This window comes from Miniopterus natalensis, chromosome 4, assembly GCF_054644295.1.
Source record: "Miniopterus natalensis isolate mMinNat1 chromosome 4, mMinNat1.hap1, whole genome shotgun sequence".
Classification (NCBI taxonomy): Eukaryota; Metazoa; Chordata; class Mammalia; order Chiroptera; family Miniopteridae; genus Miniopterus; species Miniopterus natalensis.
In genome coordinates, this window is record NC_142084.1 from 30,321,291 (window position 1) to 30,345,380 (window position 24,090).

Here is a 24,090-nt window from a genome sequence, read left to right on the forward strand (position 1 = left end):
GATGTCAGTGCACTTTGTCAAGAAGTTATATAATTATAATAAATATATATCTACTTACTCCTTTAACCATGAGTTTTGCACATCTGAGGTTTAATTTTCACATATTGAATTTCATTGACTTGATGGTGGTTTGTGGACAGGACATCAGAGTCATTTACAGAAATTTGCTTGGCAATGATGGTTTTTTGAGTAAATTGTCAAATTTTTCAAACCCTCAGATGTTACTGATTCTGAACACTAAAATACAGTTGACTCTTAACACTGGAGTTAGGGGCACCAACCTCCTGGAATATTTGAAAATCCACATAACTTTCGACTCCCCCAAAACTTAACCACAGTTGTCCCTCAGTATCTGTGGGGGATTGGTCCCAGGACCCCCTGCACATACAAAAATCCATAGATGTTCAAGTTCCTTATATAAAAGAACACGTACAGCTGCTCTCCGTATCTGAGGATTCCCAGTCACACATAGAAAATACTGTTTTTGATCCCCAGTTGGTTGAAATTGGATCTGAGGATGCAAAACCCAGGCACAGAGGGCCTACTGTTTATTTACTTTAAAAAAAAAAACCATGTTTGCCCTAGCCGGTTTGGCTCAGGGGTTAGGGCATTGGCTTGCAGACTGAAGGGTCCTGGGTTTGATTCTGGCCAAGGGCACATATCTCAGTTGCAGGCTCGATCCCCAGCCCAGGTCAGGGCGTGGCCCAGGTGAGGGCACATGTGGGAGGCAACCAATGGATCTCTCCCCCCCTCCCCCTTTGTTCTCTCTGAAAAGCAATGGAAAAAATATCCTCGGGTAAGGATTAAAAAAGAAAGAAAAAATTCCATGTTTTTCCAGGGTCAACTAGTTAGCTCATTTTGGAAGTGCTGTCAGAGAATAATTTAGCCTTATATTGGAAGAGACCTAGGAATAAGTGAATTTGAAGACTTTAGAAATTTTCAACAGGCAAAGAGGAGTCCCTTACCCAGTGAGTCTCATAACAGATCCTCTGTTTGAGAACTGCTATTCCTGACAAAAATGTGTCAAATAGCTTAGCATGTTGGGATAAGAAAATGATTGAGGACCCCTGGTCTAGATTAGAGCATTTGGTGCTTAATGTTTTAGGGGTTGAACAATTTGTGAAAACTTGAAGGATAATGGACTGTCAATCCAGAAAAATGTTTATGCCCCCATGCACTTTCAACTTTCCAATGAAATGCAATTAAATACTTCTACAATCTAGAAGGCTGACCCTGGCTGGGTAGTTCAGTTGGTTAGAGTGTCAACCTGATAAGCCAAGATTATGGGTTCAATCCCTGGTCAGGGCACATACAATAATAATTAGTGAATGTATAAATAAGTGGAACAACAAACTGATGTTTCTTTCTCTTTCACTCTCTCTCTCCCCCTCTCTCATCGATCGATAAATTAAAAAAAAAAAAATTAAGTCTAGAAGGCTGAACAATTGGCAATTCACTCCTATTCATCTTATCCTGAGTTTAACCAATAACAGGCTGCAGGTTCCATCCCTGGTCAGAACACATAGAAGCAACCAATGAATAAGTAGAACAACAAAATGATGTTTCTCTCTCTCCCTTTCTCCCTCCCTCCACTTCTTCTCTCCAAAATCAATAATTTAAACAAGAAAAAAGAAAATATGACTACTAATCAAATAATGTAAACTTATTTATAATTGCAACCACACACCCTTAAATCTCAATCCCTTTTAGATCTACTCCATTATTCTCATAGCGATCCACAAGAATGCACATAAGTGCTCAACAATCTTTAAGTAAAAGCTGAATATAAAACTTGGTAATGTGTAATTGAAGAACTATTTTAGAAGTTTATATACTTTAATACATATACTTAAAATGAAGGTTAGAGATTTAATGACTTAATCATTCCAGTAAAGAGATAGAAAAACAGCAAAATAAAGTAACTGGAAGGAAGAAGAAAAAAAGCAGAAACTAATAGCAAATGGAATAAAGGATTGAAAATAAAAACCCCTTATCTGAGAATAGTTTTCAAAAACATAGATGCTCTAGTAAAGTTGATCAAGGAAAACAAATACATAAGCATTAAAGAAACTTTTAGTTTAAAATATCCATAAGAAGTACACCAAGTCTAGACAATTTCACAAACAAGTATTCTAGGAATAAGTCCTTTCTAACTTTAATGTTTCAGAAATTAGGGGGAAAAGCACTTCATAATGCCTCTTATAAAGCCAGTTTCACAGTATACTCTTTTTTAAAATCCTCTCCCAAGGATATGTTTTTATTGATTTTAGAGAGGAAGGAAGAGAGAGAGAAACATCGGTGTATGTGCCCCAACCTGGGACTAAATGCTCAACCTAGGTATGTGCCCTGACCAGGAACTGAACCTGCAACATTTTGTTGTATGGGACGATGCTCCAACCAACTGAGCCACCCAGCCAGGGCCACAGTAGGCTCTTTTTTAAAATACATAGATATATATTTATCTTTATTGATTTCAGAGAGGGGTGGGGGGAGAGAGACATAGAAACATCAATAATGAGTCACTAATTGGCTGACTCCTGCACACCCCCTACTGGGGATTGAGCCCGAAATCTGGGTATGTGCCCTGTCCGGGAACTGAACTGAGATCTCCTGGAATCCTAGGTTGATGCTCAACCGCTGAGCCAAGCTGGCTGGGCCATAGTATAAAATAATGTTATGAGGAACATAATTTTTCAAACTCACTCATGAACATAAATATAACAAATTATAAAATATAAATCTTAGCAAACTGAATTCTTGACTATATTAAAAATATACTATCAAATTAGTTTTATCTGAAGGATGCAAAAGTGATTTAATGTTAGGAAATCTCATTCCCACATTAACAGATTGAGGAAAGAAAAACATCTTAACAGATGCTGGAAAACTTATTTTCTCATTTATGATTTTAAAAATCTTATACTATTTGATCCAAGCCACCATTATCTCTCACATTATTGCATCAGTATATGTATTAACGGGTCTTCCTCACATCTTTTCCCAACACAGGACTCAAATTGGTCCTTTTTATTTTTTAATTTTCACCTGGGGGGATTTTTTCTACTGCTTTTCAGAGAGAGTGGAAGAGAGAGCGAGAAACATCGATGTGAGAGAGACACATCGATTGGCTGCCTCCTGCAGGCACCCTGACGGACGCAGGGGATCAAGCCGGCAACAAAGGTACGTGCCCTTGGGTGGAATTGAATTCAAGACCCTTCAGTCCCAGGGCTGATGCTCTAATCACTAAGAAAAACCAGCAAGGGCTCAAATTGGTCCTTTTTAAGTTGCATCAGATTGTATGTCGCTTTTATGATTAGAACACCCCATGGATCTCCAGAGCACTCAAAAGTAAAACCCAAAGTCCTCACCATACTCGGCAAGGTGCCCTACATGATCTGTACCTTTAAATATTTTGTTGATAATCCTCACCCGAGGATATTTTTTCCACTGATTTTTCAGAGAGGAACGGGGAGGAGAGCACACATGCATCGGCGCACATAGGGGAAGCAACCAAGAGATGTGTTTCTCTCACAGTGATGTTACTCTCCCCCTCTCCTCCCTCTCTGCTCTCTTAAAAATCAATAAAACCATATCCTGGGGCAAGGATTAAAAAGAAAAGAAACTGAATGAGTTACCTTCCAAAACAAAGCACTGGGACCAGATGGGTTCACTGATGAATTCTACCAAACATTTAAGAAATTATACCAATACTCTACAATCTCTTTCAGAAAACAGAAAGCAGAGGGAAAACTTCCTAACTCATTCTGTTAGTTCAGCATCACCCTAATACCAAAACCAAGGACATTACAAAAAAACTACAGACCAGTATCACTCATGAACATAGATGCAAAAAATCCTCAAATTAGCAAATCAAACCAAATAATATTTAAAAAGCATTATACACCACAGCCAACTTGAGATTTATCCTAGATATGCAAGTATTTTGTGTTCCTGGGCCCAATTTCCAGGGGCGGGGCGGGGCGGGGCAGGGGGAGGAATCTTTACACATACAAGCAATGGTCTGATACTACTAGCTGGGTGTCCTACAATTCAACTCAATTCTGAAACTGTCTACCTGGTTGAGGGCTCAGTCCCACTTCAGATACCAGTTGCAAGCCCAGACTGTATGTAACCTGTGCTGCTGACTGATTGGCTATAAACTGGAGGTTTCAACAACCCCCTCCTTGGACTTTAGAAAGTTCAGGCTGTTACCCACATTTCTTACTGATTGACTATAAATCAGAGGTTCCCACAACTCCCTCTTTTGGCTCAGTTAATTTGCTAGAGCAGCTCACAGAACTAGATTTTACTAGATTACTGGTTTATTATTAAAGATATAACTCAGGAACAGCCAGGTGGAAGAGATGCATAAGGCAAGATATGAGGAAAGGGCGGGCAGCTCCCATGCCCTCTCCAGGCATTCCACTCTTCCCAAATGTCGTTGGTTTTTATGGAGACTTCATTACACAGGTATAAAGTCATTAGCCATTGTCAAGTGATTTAACCTCCGTCCCCTCTCCCCTCCCAGGAGCTCTGGGGGTAGGACCAAAAGTTCCAACCCTCTAATCACATGATTAGTTCTGACAATCAACTCCCATCCTTAGGTGCTTTCTGAAAGTAAACACACCTTTAAGCTCTCATCACTTAGGAAACTCCAAGGGTTATGGGAGCTGTGAGCCAGGAGCTGTGGACAAAGACCAAATACATAATGAGAAATTTGAATATATTTTGCTCATCTGAATGACTAAATACATATTTCTTATAAATCACAATATCACAGTCCATTCCCTGGTCTACAAACACAAATCCCTTACAGCAAAGCAATCACAAAAGTCAAAAGATACTGGCGCATTAGTAGAGTCTTATTCCATCTTTAATAATTATCCAATCCATCTTAAGAAAATTTCTCTCAGGATGAGGCCACTCAGTTTTGTGGTGTTTTTTAATCCTCATTGGAGGACATTTTTTCCATTGCTTTTCAGAGAGAGTGGAAGGGGGGGAGAGAGAAACATCCATGTGAGAGACACACACTGATTGGTTGCTCCCCACAGGTGCTCCGACCAGGGCTGGGCATGGAGCCTGCAAATGAGGTACATGCCCTTGGCTGGGAATCGAACCCGGGACCCTTCAGTCTGCAGGCCAGTGCTCTAGCCACTGAGCAAGACTGGCCAGGAGGCCGCTCAGTTTTGAAGGCTTCCATTTGATCTTGTGTTCCCAAAGCAGCAGGGGGCTCGGCAATATGTGGCTTTCAGACGTAGTATAATGGAGCTAAGAGACAGTATCACCTCTTGCTCTGTGCCTCTTTACACTGTTAACACTGGATTCTCATTATATAACCCATGTGTTCATTCCCTTTCCTTCAGCTACTATCTCCCTTCTCTCCAAACTTTTCCACCTTTGGAAGGAATGTTAGGTTTGCCCACTGTGGTCTAGACCGCAAGCAGCAATACTAGTCTAGCAAGTTCTCCCCCTTGGTCCATTCCTCTTCACACAGGGTAAGGTTGCCCAGATGCAGAACTAATGGGCTATGGGATCGACCATCTGCATACCTGATATTAATGGAATAAAGGATAAATACTCCCTCTGCCCCCAAAACCCACAATGACAGTGAATTACAGGTACTTCTGAAAAGTTAATAGCAAAGCAAATCTAACTGGAAGACGACTCTGGAACCAACTGCTCAAGCACTATAACATGCAACCTTTCAGGAATGATTTCAGAAGTGAAGGGAAAACTTTGACTTTTCCCTGAACAGATTTTTTTTTGTTTGTTTTTTACAGCTTGTAGGCAATGTTAAGTAAAAAATGTCTGGAAACATCTGCCCTGGCTGGTGTGGCTCCGTTGGTTGGAGCATTGTCCCCTACACCGAAAGGGGGTGGGTTCCATTCCCGGTCAGGGTACATTCCCAGGTTGCTGGTTTGATCCCCAGGCCTGTATGCTGCTTCTCTCTCCCTTCCTCTCTCTCTCTCAAATCAATTTTAAAAAAAGAATGAAAGAAACAGTACATCTAAATTTGTGGAGTAGTTCTCCGTTTGTTCTATGTCCTGAGCATCACGCTTTTCTCATCTGCAAAATGTGGATCAGCCCTCCCCCAGGGCGGTCTCTCTTCATCAACACTTAACCATTACATGTGTGACAGCATCACATTGTTATACAAACGACATTATTATCTTTAAGAGGAATCTACCAAAATAAAGGAGTTCATTTTCTTAAATCACAGAACACATTCACTACAGTTATGGAAAGTATGAAGTAAATACAGGGCGTTGAAGCCAGGTAATGTTCCCCGCCCCCGCCAAGTGCTGACAAGTTTAAACGCTCGAAAATTTTACACCGTTTTAAACCCCTTACAGAATTGGAAGTAGTTTTTCAGACCCTCGGGTGAGTGAGGGACACGGGGACACGCCTCCCGTCAGGCTAGCTCTTCCCCGCGTCGCGCACGGCCGTCCGAGAGCAGGCGAGCCTACGCTTTCCGCGCCAGCAGCCGGCGGCCAAGCACTTCCGGCCTGAGGCCAGGAAACCGGGTCTCCGGAGAGCCCACCACGCATGCGCGGCCGGCCGCAGCCTCTTCGGAGCCGCCGCCTCGTTCGTGACGTCACCGCTAGCCTTGCTAGGACGTCAACAGGCGGGAGTTTTTCAAAATGGGAGCGCGGAGGCGCCGCCCAGGCCTCGGAAGGTGCCCGGGAGACCTTTCGGTGGCTGTGCTGTCGTCGCCAGGAGCGGCGGCCTAGAGAGCCGAGCCTGATGGGCACCAAGAACTGCTGGCTTCTTGGAGCGTTGCCTCGAAGGGACTGCGTGAAGGGAGCTGATCCCCGGAGCCCAGGCCGGGGTCTGGAAATATGGCGACCTGCATCGGGGAGAAGATCGAGGTGAAAAGACTAGGCGTTCCTCAGCGGGGCGGGAGGCAGTCGGAGTGGCGGGACTCGAGACCACCGTCGGCAGGGGACCTGGGGAAGCTACTGGCTGCGGGGTGGGCGCCGAGGTGCCTTGGGAAGGTCTCAACTGCCCCAGGCCCTGCTGTTTGGGGGCGGAGCGGCCCGCCCCTCCGAGCCTGGGGGTGACCGCACAGGTGAGCCGCTCGCGGCGCCGCCCTGCTGGCCCTAGACTCTGCGGCGGCCTGTCTGCGATCCCGCCGCAGCTCCCGCGCTAGAGCGGGGCATCTCCAAGGGGATGGCGGTTACCATCGGCGGGAGCTGCGGCGGGACCCGCCGGGCCCCTGGCTCCCAGGGGTTGGCTGGAGGTGGGAGGAGGTGCTGAGGCTGCGCCGAGCTTGAGGAACCAGATCATTAGGTTCCTCTTACCTGGAGCCCAGCCTGGAAGCTCGGAGCCCCGCGAGGCGTCAACATGCTTTCCAGCCCAGACACCTGCTGTATCGAGGTGTAATACCTGCTTGAATTTTGAATGCAAATTCCCCCCTCCAGTCATTTTATCTCCTTTTTCCAGCCACTTCCTCTTTCTCCCTTTCTACTCCTCTGAGTCATCACACATATTCTTTAACTTTTAATTTTTAAGGATTTTAAAGTTGGAAATCTGCTTGGTAAAGGATCATTTGCTGGTGTCTACAGAGCTGAGTCCATTCACACTGGTTTGGAAGTTGCAATCAAAATGGTAAGATTCTATTTATCAACTTCTCACCTCTCTCCTAGAGAAGTGTACTACTTCAGAGGTCAGAAACTCCTTACCTACCAGCCTTTTCTTTGATTATGGTATAAAGAACCCATTGCTTAGGTAGAAGAAAATAGTTCCACATGCAGCAGTTGGACTTACGGGTATTTTAGGAGATCCTTGATTAAATAAATGTTTTATCTTCAGTAATGTTCGGTAGACCTGGTATTTGTTCTGATTTTACATACGTGGAGCCATTGGTAGAAATCAAAGAACAAATGATGATTTTTAGTAAGAATACACTTGTGCATATAGTTCTGTATTATCCTGGCAATTTAAAATACTATTCTTGACTGTTAGAATGAATAACAGAAGTAGTTGATCACTTACCTAAACCACTAGGGGAAGGGAAGTTTTGTTTTAAAGCTTGACTAAATTTATGTTGTTGTTATAGATATGGTAGTCGTGCTATTAAATTGGGAGAGGGTTTTAGACTTCATTGGGCAAACTTTTCTCGATGTCTGTTCTGCTAAGCAATCTGCTAGGTGCAAGGAGAAAATAGACGACAGTAAATCGTCTCATAAAGAAGTAGATAAAAGGGCTTCAGAATGTTTTAAAGTGTACATTCTCTTTTCAAAGTTAACTTTTGACAGCTTCACATTTGAAAGTTTATCATCAACATTTAAACCTCTCGTGTTATTTTTAGATAGATAAGAAAGCCATGTACAAAGCTGGAATGGTACAGAGAGTCCAAAATGAGGTGAAAATACATTGCCAATTGAAACATCCTTCTATCTTGGAGGTAAAATACGAAGTTTATAAAAGTCACCAAGAACATTGAGTTTTTGTATATTATAATTTATTTTCTTTTATATTTCAGCTGTATAACTATTTTGAAGATAGCAATTATGTTTACTTAGTATTAGAAATGTGCCATAATGGAGAAATGAACAGGTATCTAAAGAACAGAAGGAAACCATTCTCAGAAAAGGAAGGTAGGTTGCTGCTTGCTTTTCTTTTCTCTTTTCTTTTGTAGATACAAATTTTACTTTTTGTAGTTTTGAAGAATGTGCTATTTTGTAATATTTAATAAAACTTTTAATTATTACTTTGGGCTACAAAAGGAGATTCCCCACCCCCAATTATAAGCGCCATTAATTTCTATAAAATGTGCAAGCATTACAGAAGTAAAGTAAAAGGAAAAATGTGTTACTGTCTTTCCCCAAAACTACATTTTAAATTAAATTAGTAACAATTTAGTATGTATCCTTTCAAATCTATAAAAAGCTCTTTAGAATGCTGTTGCTGACTATAAAATAATTTCTAAGTCAAGCACAAAATAACTATTTAAATGACTTCTATAGAAAATGACAGACAGAAATGGAGAAAGTAGTATAATGAGCCCCCATGAAGTTAACCACTCAGGTTTCAAAACTATCAACTCAAAGTCAAATTGTTTCATTTGTATCCTTACTCCCCCAGTTTCCCAGAGTATATTGAAGCAAATCATAGACTTTTTATATAGAGATTTTTTGGCATATATCTTTAAAAGATACAGACTTAAAAACAAAGCAACCACAAAGTCATTATCACACCTAATAATTTCTTACTATCAAATACATAATCAGTTTAAACTTCTCCAGTTTCTTATTAGTAACTTTTTACAATTCAGTTCAGGCTCATGTGTAAGATCCATACATCACCTCACAAAACACTTTTCAAATTATCTTGCCCTGTTTAACAGATACAGGTAAGCTAAGAAAGGTGGTTGCTGATAGACTTTTTGTACATTCAACTCTATATAACCTATTTGGAAAACAATTTGGCCATATATATTAGGAGTTACGGAAGTGTTACTATCCTTTAAGGACATAATTGAAATTGTAAATAGATCCATACAAATATTAACAGTGATTACTGCATTTTTCTTTTTTTTTCTTTAATCCTCACGCGAGGTTATTTTTCCATTGCTTTTTAGAAACAGTGGAAGGGGGAGAGAGAGAGAGAGGGAGAGAGAGGGAGAGAGAGGGAGAGAGAGGGGGAGAGAGAGAGAGGGAGAGAGAGGGAGAGAGAGGGGGAGAGGGGGGAGAGAGAGAGAGGAGATTTTTTTTTTAGAGAGAGCGGAAGGGAGAAAGAGAAAGAAACATGGATATGAGAGTGAGATCTCGATTGGCTGCCTCCTACACATCCCCTATAGGGGACTGAGCCCGCAATTGGGGCATGTGCCCAACCAGTAATCGAACCAGCAACCTTTCGGTGTACGGGAATGACACACAACCAACTGTGCCACACTGGCCAGGGCAAGGCCTTTTTTAAATAAGAAAGACCTGTAAAAACAATAAAGGAAAAGAATTATTAATTTTCTTAAAAATAAGAATGTGAATGACAAAAGAGACTGCTAATAAATTTAAATGTCAAAGATAGGAAGAAAATACCTGTAAACTGTATGGCTGGCAAATTAATATTAAAAATACAAGGTATGCCTAAAGAACAGATAATTGAGTAGGAAAATGGACAGGGGATATAAGCAGATTGTTCACAGAAGAGAAAGTACAAGTGGCCAGTAAACATGAAAAAATGCTCAAACTCAATGGGAATCATCAGAATGCCAACTAAAATAAAAGAGTACCTTTTTTAAAAATTATTTATTTTTGTGTAAAATATTACAGATGTACCTTTTTCTCCTCAATGCCCCATTCCACCCCGTCCCATCCCCCTCCCCAGTCCCTTTCCCCACCATTGTCTGTGTCCTTGGGTTGTGCATGTTACCATTTTTTTTTTTACTCATTGGGTTGAGACTACCTAATATTAACAGGGATGTACATGAAAATACATCCTTTAAGAGGGCAATTTGGCAAGGTATTACAGTACGAAATTTTAATCCTTCAATCCAGTGATTTTATATCTTGAATTTACCATAGAGCAACACCCCATAATATACACAAGAAAACAAGCATGTACAAGAATGTCTATTGGTCTTTTTTTTGTAATCTTGAAATCTCAGAAATGACCCAAATTTTCACCAATAGTAATTAAGTAAAATGAAGATCTATGTATACTGACAAATATCCCCAAGAAATATTGTGAAGTGGAAGAGAAAGTAATGAAACTTAATATTTTTATACCATTTTTATATTTAAAAAGCAATTATTACAACATATTTTTGTAGATGTAAGCACACACAGGAAAGGTATAACAATATATACAAACTGTTAATAGTGATTGCATTTTGGGAGGGTTTGTCGAGGGGAACATCAGAGGAACTTTGGCTTGCCTCTTTTTTTTTTTAACAATGAGAATATTTATGAATTGTTCATTATAAATATATTCTCTTAATTGCTAGGAACTTCTGGTTAAACTAGTTACTCTATTTACTTCCAAATGCTAATAAAATTAAGCTTCCCTTAACAGTATATAGAAAACTCATCAGTTAGAGTTAGAAAGGACAAAGATTAAATAAAAGGATTGCCTGGTTGTCTTAAAGGGTATTAATTAATATTACAAAATTATCAGAGTGTTATTTTAGTTGGCAAAACTAAGCTGCAAGGCAATGTCCTAATTTTAATACTCTGGCATGTGTACTTTGGTTTCATAATGTATTCTAAATATTGAATGTTCCAGATTTTCTAAATCTTAGGTTTTATGTTTTGTATTCTAACAGCTCGACACTTCATGCACCAGATCATCACAGGAATGTTGTATCTCCATTCTCATGGTATATTACACCGGGACCTCACACTTTCTAACCTCTTACTTACACGTAATATGAACATCAAGATTGCTGATTTTGGGCTGGCAACTCAATTGAAAATGCCCCATGAAAAGCACTATACGTTATGTGGAACCCCTAATTACATTTCACCAGAAATTGCAACTCGAAGTGCACATGGACTTGAATCTGACATTTGGTCGTTGGGCTGTATGTTTTATACGTTACTTATTGGGAGACCACCTTTTGACACTGATACAGTCAAGAACACATTAAATAAAGTAGTACTGGCAGATTATGAAATGCCAACTTTTTTGTCAAGAGAGGCCAAGGACCTTATTCATCAGTTACTTCGTAGAAACCCAGCAGATCGTTTAAGTCTGTCTTCAGTATTAGACCATCCTTTTATGTCCCGAAATTCTTCAACAAAAAGTAAGGATTTAGGAACCGTAGAAGACTCAATTGATAGTGGACATGCCACAATTTCTACTGCAATGACGGCTTCCTCCAGTACCAGTATAAGTGGTAGTTTATTTGACAGAAGAAGAATTTTGATTGGTCAGCCTCTCCCAAATAAAATGACTGTATTTCCAAAGAATAAAAATTCAAGTGATTTTTCTTCAGGAGATGGAAGCGGTTTTTATACCCATTGGGGAAATCAAGAACAAGAAACCAGTTATAGTGGAAGGGGAAGAGTAATCCATGATGCAGAAGAAAGGCCACATTCTCGATACCTTCGTAGAGCCCATTCCTCTGATAGATCTGGCACTTCTAATAGTCAATCTCGAACAAACACACATACAATGGAACGATGTCACTCGGTAGAAATGCTTTCAAGATCCAAAAGATCAGGAGGAGATGAAAATGAAGAAAGATACTCACCTACAAACAGCAATGTCAATATTTTTCACTTCAAAGAAAAGACATCCAATAGCTCTGGATCTTTGGAAAGACCTGATAACAATCAAGCACTGTAAGAATACTATCAAAAGCATTTTACTTTTTCAATTAACAGTTTATTAGTACCAGTAATGAAGCTACCTCCAGCTAAGAGGGTTTACCTTTTTCTAACATTGTCAGATATTCCTGGGACACTTCTTAACTATGATTTCTATTTCTTATTAGGAAGAGAATCAGAATGATGATTTTTGAATTGTGGTTCAGAATCTCTTTTAATATGAGTGTATGTGCTCATGAATGCGTTTTTAGAGTGTATTTAGTACTTTTATATGAAGTAGGTCTCTAGTGCAAAGTATCATATTAAGCATGTTTGTTTAGTCTCTAAAGTACTCTAATAGTAACTATAAACACACACATGTAGAGAAAGAGGAAAGCTGAGCCCAAGTGATGAGTAATTCTATTATTGACTGCTTCTCACATGAAGACTACTTTTTTAGTGACTCTAGTGTTTATTTTTTTCTGTTTATGATCTTTGATTTTTATGCTCAAATTACAAGAGGGCAATAGCCATATAGCCATATAGAAACATAGTTATGGTGCCATGGGAATTTTGGCCTGGGAGTTTAGCTTCTTAGAGACTTTAGTTATGCAAATACTGGTTTCTACAGTTAATGTAAAATCTTCCAATTCAAATAAGAGATCTCCCTTATTAAGTATCTTAAAAAGCTATTACCTGATAATTTTGTATGTTTATGTGAATATTTTTTCTTTGTTTAGCTCCAATCATCATTGTCCAGGAAAAACTCCTTTTCCATTTCCAGACCAGACATCTCAGCTTGAAATGGTGCAGCAGTGGTTTGGAAATCTGCAAAAAATTGGTGAGTTTTTAACGGACTGTTTAATAAAAAATGAATGATTTGGACACTTAGCAAGCATTGCCATTTGTATTTGGGTTTTCTTTAGAAAATAATGCATTTTCAATAAACTGTTACTAGAAGTAATAACTATTAACTATGGATTTTGAATATTTACTATGTTAGCCACTGTTCTTAATGCTTACCATATATCATTAACTTCTCACACAAAAAAATATAAGGATGGTGCTATTAGCCTTGTCTTAGGAAGGGTGAGGAATTTGTGGTGCACAAGGCATAATTTGCCAATCTACACTGCCCAAAGAGGAGATAGGAGCAGGATTCCTACCCAAGCAGTCTGGCTCACAGACTTTCCTCTTAACCTCTCTGTTCTTGCAGCCTCTCTATAATTAGCACCTACTATCTGTGCCTATAAATTATTCAGGAGATTGGCCTTATTTTTAAGTAGAAGCTGATGTAGCTTTTAAGTAGAAGCTGTTGTGGTGTACCAGTGGGACTTCGCATACACTAAACTACACAGCTACTAAAAACCTAAACATTTTTAAACAGCTGTCATCCAAGTCATTATTTTATTTAGAGAGAGTTTAAAAACTAAACATTTCTCTTTAATGAACTTGACAGATTCACAGATGGTGGGTTGGAAAATAATGATGCAAATAAGAGAATAAAAAAGAAACATACGGAGAGGAGGGGATTATTTTTTACGAAGTATTATATTACCTCACACAAAGAGTGCATAATATGGCTGTAATTTAAGCAGAGTTGTGCCACCTCAAGTGTCTATTTTCTTTTTCTTTCTTTTAAAATATGTTGTTTTCAAGTGCCTCAGAAAATTAACTTTTTCAAGTGTACCTGTTGAAGATGATAATTCAAGTTTTTAAAGCATAAAAATGCCATGTACTTAATCTTGAAATTAATCATCTATTGCATTTATAGGTAATTTTATTTGGTAGCATGGGCAGATCTGAGATGACATATCTGAGATGATTATTATATTCAGAATAACTTAGTAGTGCTGCTGCCACTTTAAAGCGCAGTATTGGATATAAAATATTTCATAGTGGGAGTAGAGGGGAAAAAGCACTAAAACGTAATTTAAGGAAAAAATTGCGATACAAATTTTTAGAGTTTCGCATTTGAAAAATTCTCTTACTCTGTTTTATATCATCTAATTATTTTCAGGGCTTTAAAAAAATAATGTTCTCATATGAATGTTAAAACCATATAAAATATAAATGGGCAAAGTTCAATAAGAACTTTTTAAAAACTGTGGATGTGAATATATTTGTAATATTAAATATTAATATCAGAACTTTCATATATTGTATTTTTTGCTTTCAGTTGTATATTTTGTATATTTAGCTTCAAGAGAATAAATTTGCATATTCTCTTTTCTGTATTTGTTGCAGCGTTGGCAGTTGCTTGTTTTAGAATTAGTAGGTGACTCTAGGTGACTAGTTTATGCTTTGATTGAATAATTAATTTCATGTTAATGGTTTTTCTTTCTTAGTATTAAGAATACTAAAGGTATTCCTTTGCAATATGGCTTAAAATGTTCTTTAAAGTCCCTATTTTATTATGTCATATCTTAAACTTCTTATTTGTTGGAAAAATTATGAGCATTTTTGTTGCTAGATTTCTTTTATTCCTCAAAAATAACATCTATTATAAGCAACATGATGTAGGCTTCCTTTTTAATTATTCCACTGAATTGCTTTATTCTGTGTATATTACAGCTCATTTAAGAGAAACTACTGAGCACAACAACATTAGCCCAAACAGAGATTTCCAGGGCCATCCAGATTTGCAGGACATGTCAAGAAATGCCTGGACTGATGTAAGAGGCAGAAAGAGCCCTGAGGCTTCTGATAATGCTCATTCTGCAAAACAGCTGAACACCATGAAATATATGACTGCATTTCCTAATAAACCTGAGATAATTCCACAAAAATCTATTTTCGGCATAGAACCTGTTTCTGAACAATATAAAACGAAGGGTATGGAGCCACCATTGGGTCAGAAACGTACATTACGAAGCATTACATCTCCTTTGACAGCTTACAGGTTAAAACCAATCAGACAGAAAACCAAAAAGGCCGTGGTAGGTATTTTTTTTTTCAAATTTACTATGTGATATTTCCTTGTATAAATTGGTTTTTGGTATCAAATACGTGTTTTGGTTTTTTTAGTTCCCCATAATGTCCCTGTAATTTTGATAAGTTAATAATAAGCTAATTTAAAAGAAAAGAGGCTGGGTATTTATGGGAAAATGGGTCTTCTTTCCTTCTGACTACTTTAAAAATGGTGAATTGATACTGATATGTTTTGAGTTTTAAATTATTGATAATGAAAAACATTTCAAAATAATACTGGCTAGTTTCTATGCTAAATATTTAGTCACTATTCCAATCAGTAAATTAATATTTAATATATTACCTTTTGCTTTTGTTTTTATTGTTTTTGCATGTAATACAAAAACAATAAAAAGGTAAGTTAGAAAATATAACTTTTTTTAAACATCTGAAACTATTTTAAAGAAAAGGAGTATGCACAAAATTAAGTTTAAGAGTTTTTTAAAATGTCAAGTGTGATTTGAGAATGGTGATTTTTATTTTTTAATTTCATCTTCATCCTGTTTTCCCGTTTTCCGTTTCACCTGATCTTGCCTTTGTTTGGCATAGTATTGTCTTTTCAAAGTCCTTTTTCTCCTCCCTACCTGCTGCTTTCCTTCTGCTAGTAACTAGTTATTGGTTCGCGGTTCATTAAACCTTCTTACCTTTGCTCCTCATGTTTCACAGTTGTGCTCAAATACATCTCTGGTCCAGTCTGTTGCAGTGAAGCAGCTAATTTTTTTTTTTTTTTTTTCCATTTTGATTTGTATTTCTGCCATGGTTAAGTACTTTTCTGTTAACTGTTATATATGTCAGAGCTGGTCTAGTAAACAAGAGAATTCTTACTGATTTTTTGTTTTGTTTTTAGGTAAGCATACTTGATTCAGAGGAGGTATGTGTGGAGCTTTTAAAGGAGCATTCATCTCAAGAATATGTGAAAGAAGTTCTTCATGTATCTAGTGATGGAAATACGGTAATGTAGATTTACTTTATTATCTTGCATCTTTGTCACTTAAGCATTTAGCCTTTCATTTCATTCTATAATGATATCTTTTAAAATTTTTTAACCAGTTTTTCTGATAATGATAGTATCTCTAGAATTCAAAAACTGGAATACCATACTACATATACTTAAGTAAATTAGTATGGATTTAAAAATAATTATAATTAGTGCTCTGGCCGGCTCAGCTCAGTTGGTTGAGTGTTGCCTTGTGCACCAAAGGCTGCTGGTTCGACTCCTGATCAGGGCACAAGCCCCAGTTGCTGGCTCAATCCCTGGTGGGGTGGGGGCTTGTGTGTATAGGGCAGCTGATTGATGTTTCTGTCTCATTGATGTTTCTCTCTGTCTCTCTCCCCCTCTCCCTTCCTCTTTCTCTCTCAAGTCAGTAAAAACATTTTAAAAATAATTATTACAACCAGTAGCAAAATCTAAACTTTAGGCTTAAGGTTAAAAAGCAAAAAAACTTACTTTTAGACCATATTTAGCATTTTCAGTAAAATTATATTTAATATTAATGTGAGCTCTTCATAGTTTTAATAACAAAATTTAGTTCTCTAACTTAATGGCATATAATTAGAATTCTTAAAAAATTTCTTTGGCAGATCACTATTTATTATCCAAATGATGGAAGAGGTTTTCCTCTTGCTGATAGACCGCCTTCGCTTACTGACAATATCAGTAGGTATAGCTTTGACAATTTACCAGGTATGTAAATTTATCAGGGAACAAATTTAGATAATGGACTTAGTATAAATTCTGTATGTGGTTATCATAGGTTATAAATACCTGGTGAGATAGGATGTACCTTACTGCTCCAGTGTTTATTCCCATTCTGTGATATAATAGTAAAAACGAACTCTGGAATATTTGTCATGAATCATGTTAAAAATTCAACATGAAGTACAGTGGTACCTCGGTTTTCAAATGTAATCCGTTCCAGAAGACCATTCGAGTTCTGAAACGTTCGAAAACCAACGGATCAACAGCCGACAGCTGGGTCTCAGGATCTTGCCCTCTGTGGAAGCCGCGTGGCATGTTCGATTTCTGAGGCATGTTTGAAAACCAAAGCATTTACGTCAGGTTTATGGCGTTCCTAAACCGAGATGTTTGTCAGTGGAGATGTTCAAAAAACCGAGGTACCACTGTATCTAGTTTTGGGCTTTTGAAGTTATGACTGTGCTATATAAATGGTCATTTATAATTGTGGTTTAGCAAGTTTGACTCTCAGTTCAGCTCCTAGATATTATTGATTGGGGAATTAAGTACTGGGTAGTAAGACTTCACTGAGGTTGACAATTAGAAATAAACAAGAAAACCTGTGTAATTTAACTCTGTTAAAAATCTAAACAGGTAGATAAGATTTAAATATTATAAATGACCATAGCTACAGAAAACTGCAGTAATTTACTTGTATAAGGTAGGACCATAAAACTATGCTTTATTAACATAAAAAGAGCTACATTTAGTTTTCTAAAAGTCATTTTGTTCTGATATCTCAGGGAGAAGTCTTTTCATTTAACTTATAAAAATTTCCTGGAATTATTACCTTACGTATAATAAGGAGGTGATTCAAAGAGATTTTTAAAATAATCATAACACCAGTCATCAGATTTTGTTTTATGTTTCTTGGGAATATTATTATACTATCTTTAATTTTTATTGAAATAATAGGCTTATGTCTCTAAAAATATTTTTATTTTGAGTACTGGTATTACTAACCTATCAACTTGAACTTTTGAGACAAAGAAGAAATAAATACTAAATTTTATATATTTTATATATCAAGTCAACATTTTATTCTCTTATAATAGATAATTTTTTCTCTTTTCCTCCCTAGAAAAGTACTGGCGAAAATACCAATATGCTTCCAGATTTGTACAACTTGTAAGATCTAAATCTCCAAAAATCACTTATTTTACAAAATACGCTAAATGTGTTTTAATGGAGAATTCCCCTTATGCTGATTTTGAGGTTTGGTTTTATGATGGTAAGTACCATTTTAAAATGGTAACTTTTTTCCCTTTAGTTTGTAATTTAATAGTTGTGGTTGTTTTTAATTCAACACAGCAGTTTTTAAGATATATACACACATATATATCTCACATACATATATATATATATTTGAGTTAAGAAACTCAAATGGTGCCCGGCCGGGCGTGGCTCAGTGGTTGAGCATCAACCTAGGATCCAGGCGATTGGGGTTCGATTCCCGGTCAGGGCACATGCCCGGGTTGCGGGCTGCAGCCGATCAATGACTCATCATTGATGTCTCTCTCTCTCTCTCTCTCTTCCTCTCCCTCTCCCCCTCTCCCCCTCTCCCTCTCCTTTCCTCTCTCTGAAATCAATAAAGATATATAAAAAAAAAAAAAAGAAAGAAACTCAAATGGACACATACAAAATTATGAGAATTATAAATGTGCAAAAGGATAGGATTGAACCAGAGAACCTTACTTTCTAAATCTATTCTATAAAGATGATTTACTATTTCATCTGTAAAGCTCCCTACTTTATTTTATTTATTTATTTAATAAAATATATCTTTATTGATTTTAGAGAGAGGAAGGGAGAGGGAGAGAGAGAGATAGAAACATCAATGATGAGAGAGTCATTGATCGGCTGCCTCCTGCATGCTCCTGACTGGGGATCGAGCCCGTAACCTGGGTATGTGCCCTGTCCATGAATTGAACCGAAGTCTCCTGGATCCTAGATCAATGCTCAACCGCTGAGCCACGGCCAGCCGGGAAAAAGCTCCCTCCTTTAAGGGACACTAAGCACATACACAATACATGTATAATTATAGCTGTCCTTCAATCGTGTTTTTGTATGAAAGGGGTGATTTTTTAAAAATATTCTAAGTGTTTCATACTTAAGCCAGATATGTGCAGAAAAGAAAAATGGATGACCTATATTTACTGAATACTTTGAGAGCCTCATTTTATTAATGGCCAATAAATGAATATAAATGATACTGTGATCTAGGAGCCATTATATACTGGTATAATAATATAAATCTGGTAATACTTAAAGAAATGGTAAAAGAAGAGTTTTCTTATTGTTTTTTTTAAGGAGCAAAGATACATAAAACAGAAGCATTAATTCATGTGATTGAAAAGACTGGGAAATCTTTCACCTTAAAAGGTGAAAGTGAAGTTAATAGTTTGAAAGAGGAAATAAAAATGTATATGGCCCATGCTAATGAGGTATGTACCTACTTACAGGTTTTTCATGCCAATTAACTGATTACAAATGACAGGTGAAGTAATGATGGAAAGCACTCTTCTTTTGAAACAGGGCCATCGTATTTGTTTAGCACTGGAATCCATAATTTCAGAGGAGGAAAAGAAAAGTGGAAGTGCTCCCTTCTTCCCAATAATCATAGGAAGGTAAATATTTCAAAATTTAAAAATATGGCTAAAGTGTGTAGGAAATGTTTTAAAAAAACGGTTTGATGTTTACATTATGAAAATTCTTTACCTTTCTATAAATTATAAGCTTTAAGGGAATATGCTTGGACATTTCTTTCTCCTTCAGAAAACCTAGTAGTAATAGCTCGCCTCAGGCCTTGTCACCTCCTCCTCCTATGGATCCAAACTACCTGATGAGTAAAATGACCATAACTAGTGCTGCTTCTCCGGAACAGGCACCAGCACTTAATCCTTCTGTAAGTATATATATATGTCACTTCTGTACCTAAAACCCTTCAATGATTGCCTGATGCCCTTGATGTGAAATTAAAACTCCTTACTATCACCTTTCGTACACACCTTAGGTACCTTATTAACACCTACCTACTTTTCTAGCCTCATACTGAGCTACTTCACCCCACACTTTCTATGCGTGAGCCTCAGATGCCTTCTCTTAGTTCTTCGAATAAGTCAGACTCTCAGGGCCTTTTCACATTGTTTACTTGACCGGGAACTCTTTTCCCTGACCCCTCAATGGCTAATTCTTTCTCATCCTTCAGGTCTCAGTTTAAATGTTACCTCAAATGGGCCTAACCTAACCTCTCTGGGGAAAAGCTAAGTACTGTTCAATTAGATATTGTTTTATTTTTACTTGTAAAGTACCATTAACTACCTTTATATCCATGATAGGCTCATCATTAAATAAACTTGCTGTATTTTTACTCAATGAACTATTATCCCAATGAAGACCATACAGCAATGTAGTATAAAAGGCAAAATTGAAAAAAATAGATGCATGTGTATAGATACATGTATGTACTCACACACACACATACATACATACTATAATTGCAGCTGGAAAAATTACACCTTGGGGAAAAGGAAAAGATATCTACCAAAATGAAAACATCAATTGTGTGATTTTTTTTCTGTTCTGTATTTTTCTAATTTTCCATAATGTGATCATTCTTTAATTTTTAAATTCTGTTTTTAAGAAAACTTACTTTAAGCTAATGAAAAACCAGTCATTTTCTACTTTTGCTGAAGTTGGCTTATAAAAATGGGAAGGCATAATATCCTCCTGTCTTTTGCTGTTTGTAGATGGTTATAGATGAAGGACTTGGCCGTACTGCTGCAGCTTCTGGAACAAGCATCCCTTCTAGTAGTCTAAAAGATTGTCTTCCTAAATCAGCACAGCTTTTGAAGTCTGTTTTTGTGAAAAATGTTGGTTGGGCTACACAGGTGAGAAGTTTTAGGAAAGTGAATTTTCTCAGTATATTTGGTTTCCACAGTGATTAGACATTTATCCCAAAATATAAATTATTTTAAAGATTTCTCTTTGCAAGAAAGTTTTTATACCTTTCTGCATTGGTTATATCATTTAAAAATTAAACATTTTTTTATTTGGATACAGTTGGGAAACTCTAGATATGGTTGATAACAAATTTCCTGCTAGGGCCTGGGTGGCCTATTTTTGCTTTTGTTTTTTAAAGTACAGGTCATGATAATGGCTAAGTGTTAGGAGCTTAGAATGATATTCAGGGCATTTTGGATTTTACAAACTTTGTAATCTATATTACTAGAGTAACTTTTATTTGGCCAATAAAGAATTTTGCATTTGAAAGTTAAATCCACATTGAGTTTCAAACATAGATTTTTATGTAGGTGTGAAACTATGTGTGTGTGTTATCTGAAAGGTTGAAGCTTGTAGACTTTTGAGCATAGCACATGTAATTTTCACTTACCAATGAAGTAAAATGCAGCCTAGGCCTTTATGGGGTAGGAAATAAAAGGAAGGGTACTCAACATTTGTTGAGTACCTGTGATGTGGTGCCATGTTTTACGTATATATTGTCTTGTTATTTCTCCAAATAAAACCTAATGTTGATGCTATCTCCTTAAGTGTGGCTCATAATGGTTGATTGGCTTACACCGCCCTACTTAGTTGCCAGAGTCTGGATTAACCCAGGTCTCTGATTCCAGAGTCCATGCTGTCTTCTCTATACTCTGTTTGGAGTGGCACATCATAAATATCAGTGACTAAAGGAAAAGGTTTCAAACAACAAAAGCTACTCTGTCCTAATGGAAACGAATGGGAAACAGAATTCATTTAGAATAATCTTATTATTCTAATACCCTAACTATTAAAGGAATAGTCTGGAAAAGATACGCATTTTCTCTGTGATACTAGTATCACGGTTTCTGGGAGGGTTTTTTTTTTAGCTATGTATAAAACCTATTAAACATGAGTACCTTTTAAGAACCTCAGATCCTCTAATTAATTTCCAATGCTTAATTATCTTTCTAGTTAACTAGTGGAGCTGTGTGGGTTCAGTTTAATGATGGATCCCAGCTGGTTGTGCAGGCAGGAGTGTCTTCTATAAGTTACACATCACCAAATGGTCAAACGACTAGGTAAGTTCTTAATACACTGGTTGAGATTCAGTCCTTTGCTGTAAGTTTTCCCTATATATTGAAACAAATGATTTAGTAAAGTTACTGTTTTCATTTTGACAATGTTTATATTATTTAAACTGTTATTTTTAGGAGTTCATATAATCTTTTTAATATGTATTTTATGATTATCTGCATGAATGCTGGTAATTGGTACAGATAATCCACTGCACCTGGTTAGATTCTCTGTGGCCTTATTCCATACCCTAACTAAGTTGGCCCTTTTCAGAGATAACAGACTTCTAGAAGTTCAAAGTAATATACCTAATCAATTTTCATCAAAAAACATAGAAGCTAGAAATGTTTTTTAAAGAGGTAACCAGATTTTTTTCTCAATTGAAGGCTATATCTTATCTAATATAAAGTACTTCATATTTGAAACATGTTTTTAAATATATATGTTCGTTCTGTTTGAAAATGTGTGCCAGACACCCTGCTAAAAATGAGGGATCTGGCAATAGCAAGAGTAAGCAGTAGTTTGGTTTCCACATTTCAAACCGTAAGTTACTAAAAAGAGATAGGGTTGATGATGATGCCGGTACCAACATGATAACTTATGAGAAGTGTTTATTGTAAAGGAATTACTTGAGACAAATATAATTTGTGGATTTCCGCCAATTGCTTTTTTTGTTAAATGTGTACATATGCAGTGCTGTCATTTAAAGAACTACTCATGAAGTTAGAGGCTTTGTTAAATAAGCTCTTTCACGTGCTCCAGAAAGTGGAAGGATGCAGATATAAAATGGGTAGAGCCCATGTTAAAATGATAAAAGTTCAGATTTATTTGATATAGTCATTTGGAAATTGTTAAAATTTAAATAGAAATGTATTTATACGTGTTAGCTTAGTATTTTCCTTAGATTAGGACCTGCAATTTAATGAGGAACCCAGATCTTCAGGTTGCTTTAGAAGTTATAAAGCCGGTTGAAGTTTTTTATCTAATTTATATTTATTATTTGAATACATTTAGAGATTGATCTATTTTGAAAGGAAACAAATTGGGTATGCCCAACTCGATTTAGGTATCTACTCTAATAAATAATTATGTATAATTTTTCTGAGCTACCTCTGCCATTGAAGAATTACTGAAAAATATAATGTGCCTTTTGGTACTCTCATACGAACCAAGTGATTAAGTAATGTTTTTGTCTTTTTTCTTTTGCTTCACTTAGATATGGAGAAAATGAAAAATTACCAGAATACATCAAACAGAAATTACAGTGTCTTTCTTCCATCCTTTTGATGTTTTCTAATCCAACTCACAGTTTTCACTGATTAAAGTTCCTTTTAGATATATAAGTTTAATAAATAATGTTTTTGTTGGCTTTCGAGGAAAGTGACTTTTTATTTAAAATAACTTCTTCAGAAAGCCTTTCTGTAGAAGAGAATTTTAATCTGTACCATCTTTGATATATTCTAATGAGAAGACAAAACAGAATGAAACTTAAATCACTTATAAAATATAGTGGTCATAGATTAAAATAGGTGACCTAACTTTACTCTTAAAACATATACCCCCAAACTTACTGTTTTCATGTATTTGTATTGAACAATCTTTTAAAAGCAAAAATATAAATGGTGTGTGCTATATTTGTGCTTTTGTCGTTTTCCCTACTTCTCAGACATGCTGAATCATGGACAAAACATGCTGGAGTTTTTCAATTTTTGAACATGTAAATAATATGTATTTATGTTATAAATAACATATGTAAACATGTATATTGGTTTTATATTTATTTTTGTAGCACCAGTTTCTGATGAAGCATTTCAACCAATGCATTTTATATTAAAAACAAATAATAAATACAGTAATAAGCTACTTTATCTTTTGATTTATTTAATTACTTATTTTTATTTTTTACAAATCCATTTTACTTATTCACTTTTCAATAAGTTTAAATCCTTGAGGGGTACAGCATTACACGGATTCTGTGCCCGATGGCCTTAGCAGGAAGGTTGCTTCGGAATTTAGCATGAACCATGCCACTGTTTCTATGAACACGTTACCTTTCCCCAGATTACTCTGGCTTTG

At 36.8% G+C, this 24,090-nt stretch overlaps 1 protein-coding gene and 1 long non-coding RNA gene across 2 annotated transcripts in view; one reads left to right on the forward strand and one right to left on the reverse strand.

The window, feature by feature from the left end:
- The window catches only part of LOC148093243 (uncharacterized), a 36,921-nt gene extending 30,471 nt beyond the window's left edge, over positions 1–6,450 (reverse strand). Inside the window, exons 1-2 of the long non-coding RNA XR_015714393.1 lie at positions 6,352–6,450; positions 4,628–4,684 (exon numbers count right to left, since the gene is read on the reverse strand). This is a non-coding gene — a long non-coding RNA (uncharacterized LOC148093243). The remainder of the gene's footprint in view (positions 1–4,627; positions 4,685–6,351) is intronic.
- A 192-nt stretch (positions 6,451–6,642) lies between these two features.
- Positions 6,643–23,877, forward strand: PLK4 (polo like kinase 4). Its single transcript, XM_016203326.2, has 16 exons — positions 6,643–6,869; positions 7,513–7,608; positions 8,312–8,407; positions 8,486–8,600; positions 11,267–12,287; positions 12,992–13,092; positions 14,826–15,190; positions 16,069–16,173; positions 16,803–16,905; positions 18,038–18,187; positions 19,267–19,400; positions 19,492–19,583; positions 19,732–19,861; positions 20,706–20,846; positions 21,913–22,019; positions 23,231–23,877. The coding sequence occupies exons 1-16, from the start codon at positions 6,840–6,842 to the stop codon at positions 23,331–23,333; spliced, it is 2,889 nt and encodes a 962-aa protein (XP_016058812.2). The 5' UTR covers positions 6,643–6,839; the 3' UTR covers positions 23,334–23,877.
- The last annotated feature ends 213 nt before the right edge of the window (positions 23,878–24,090 follow it).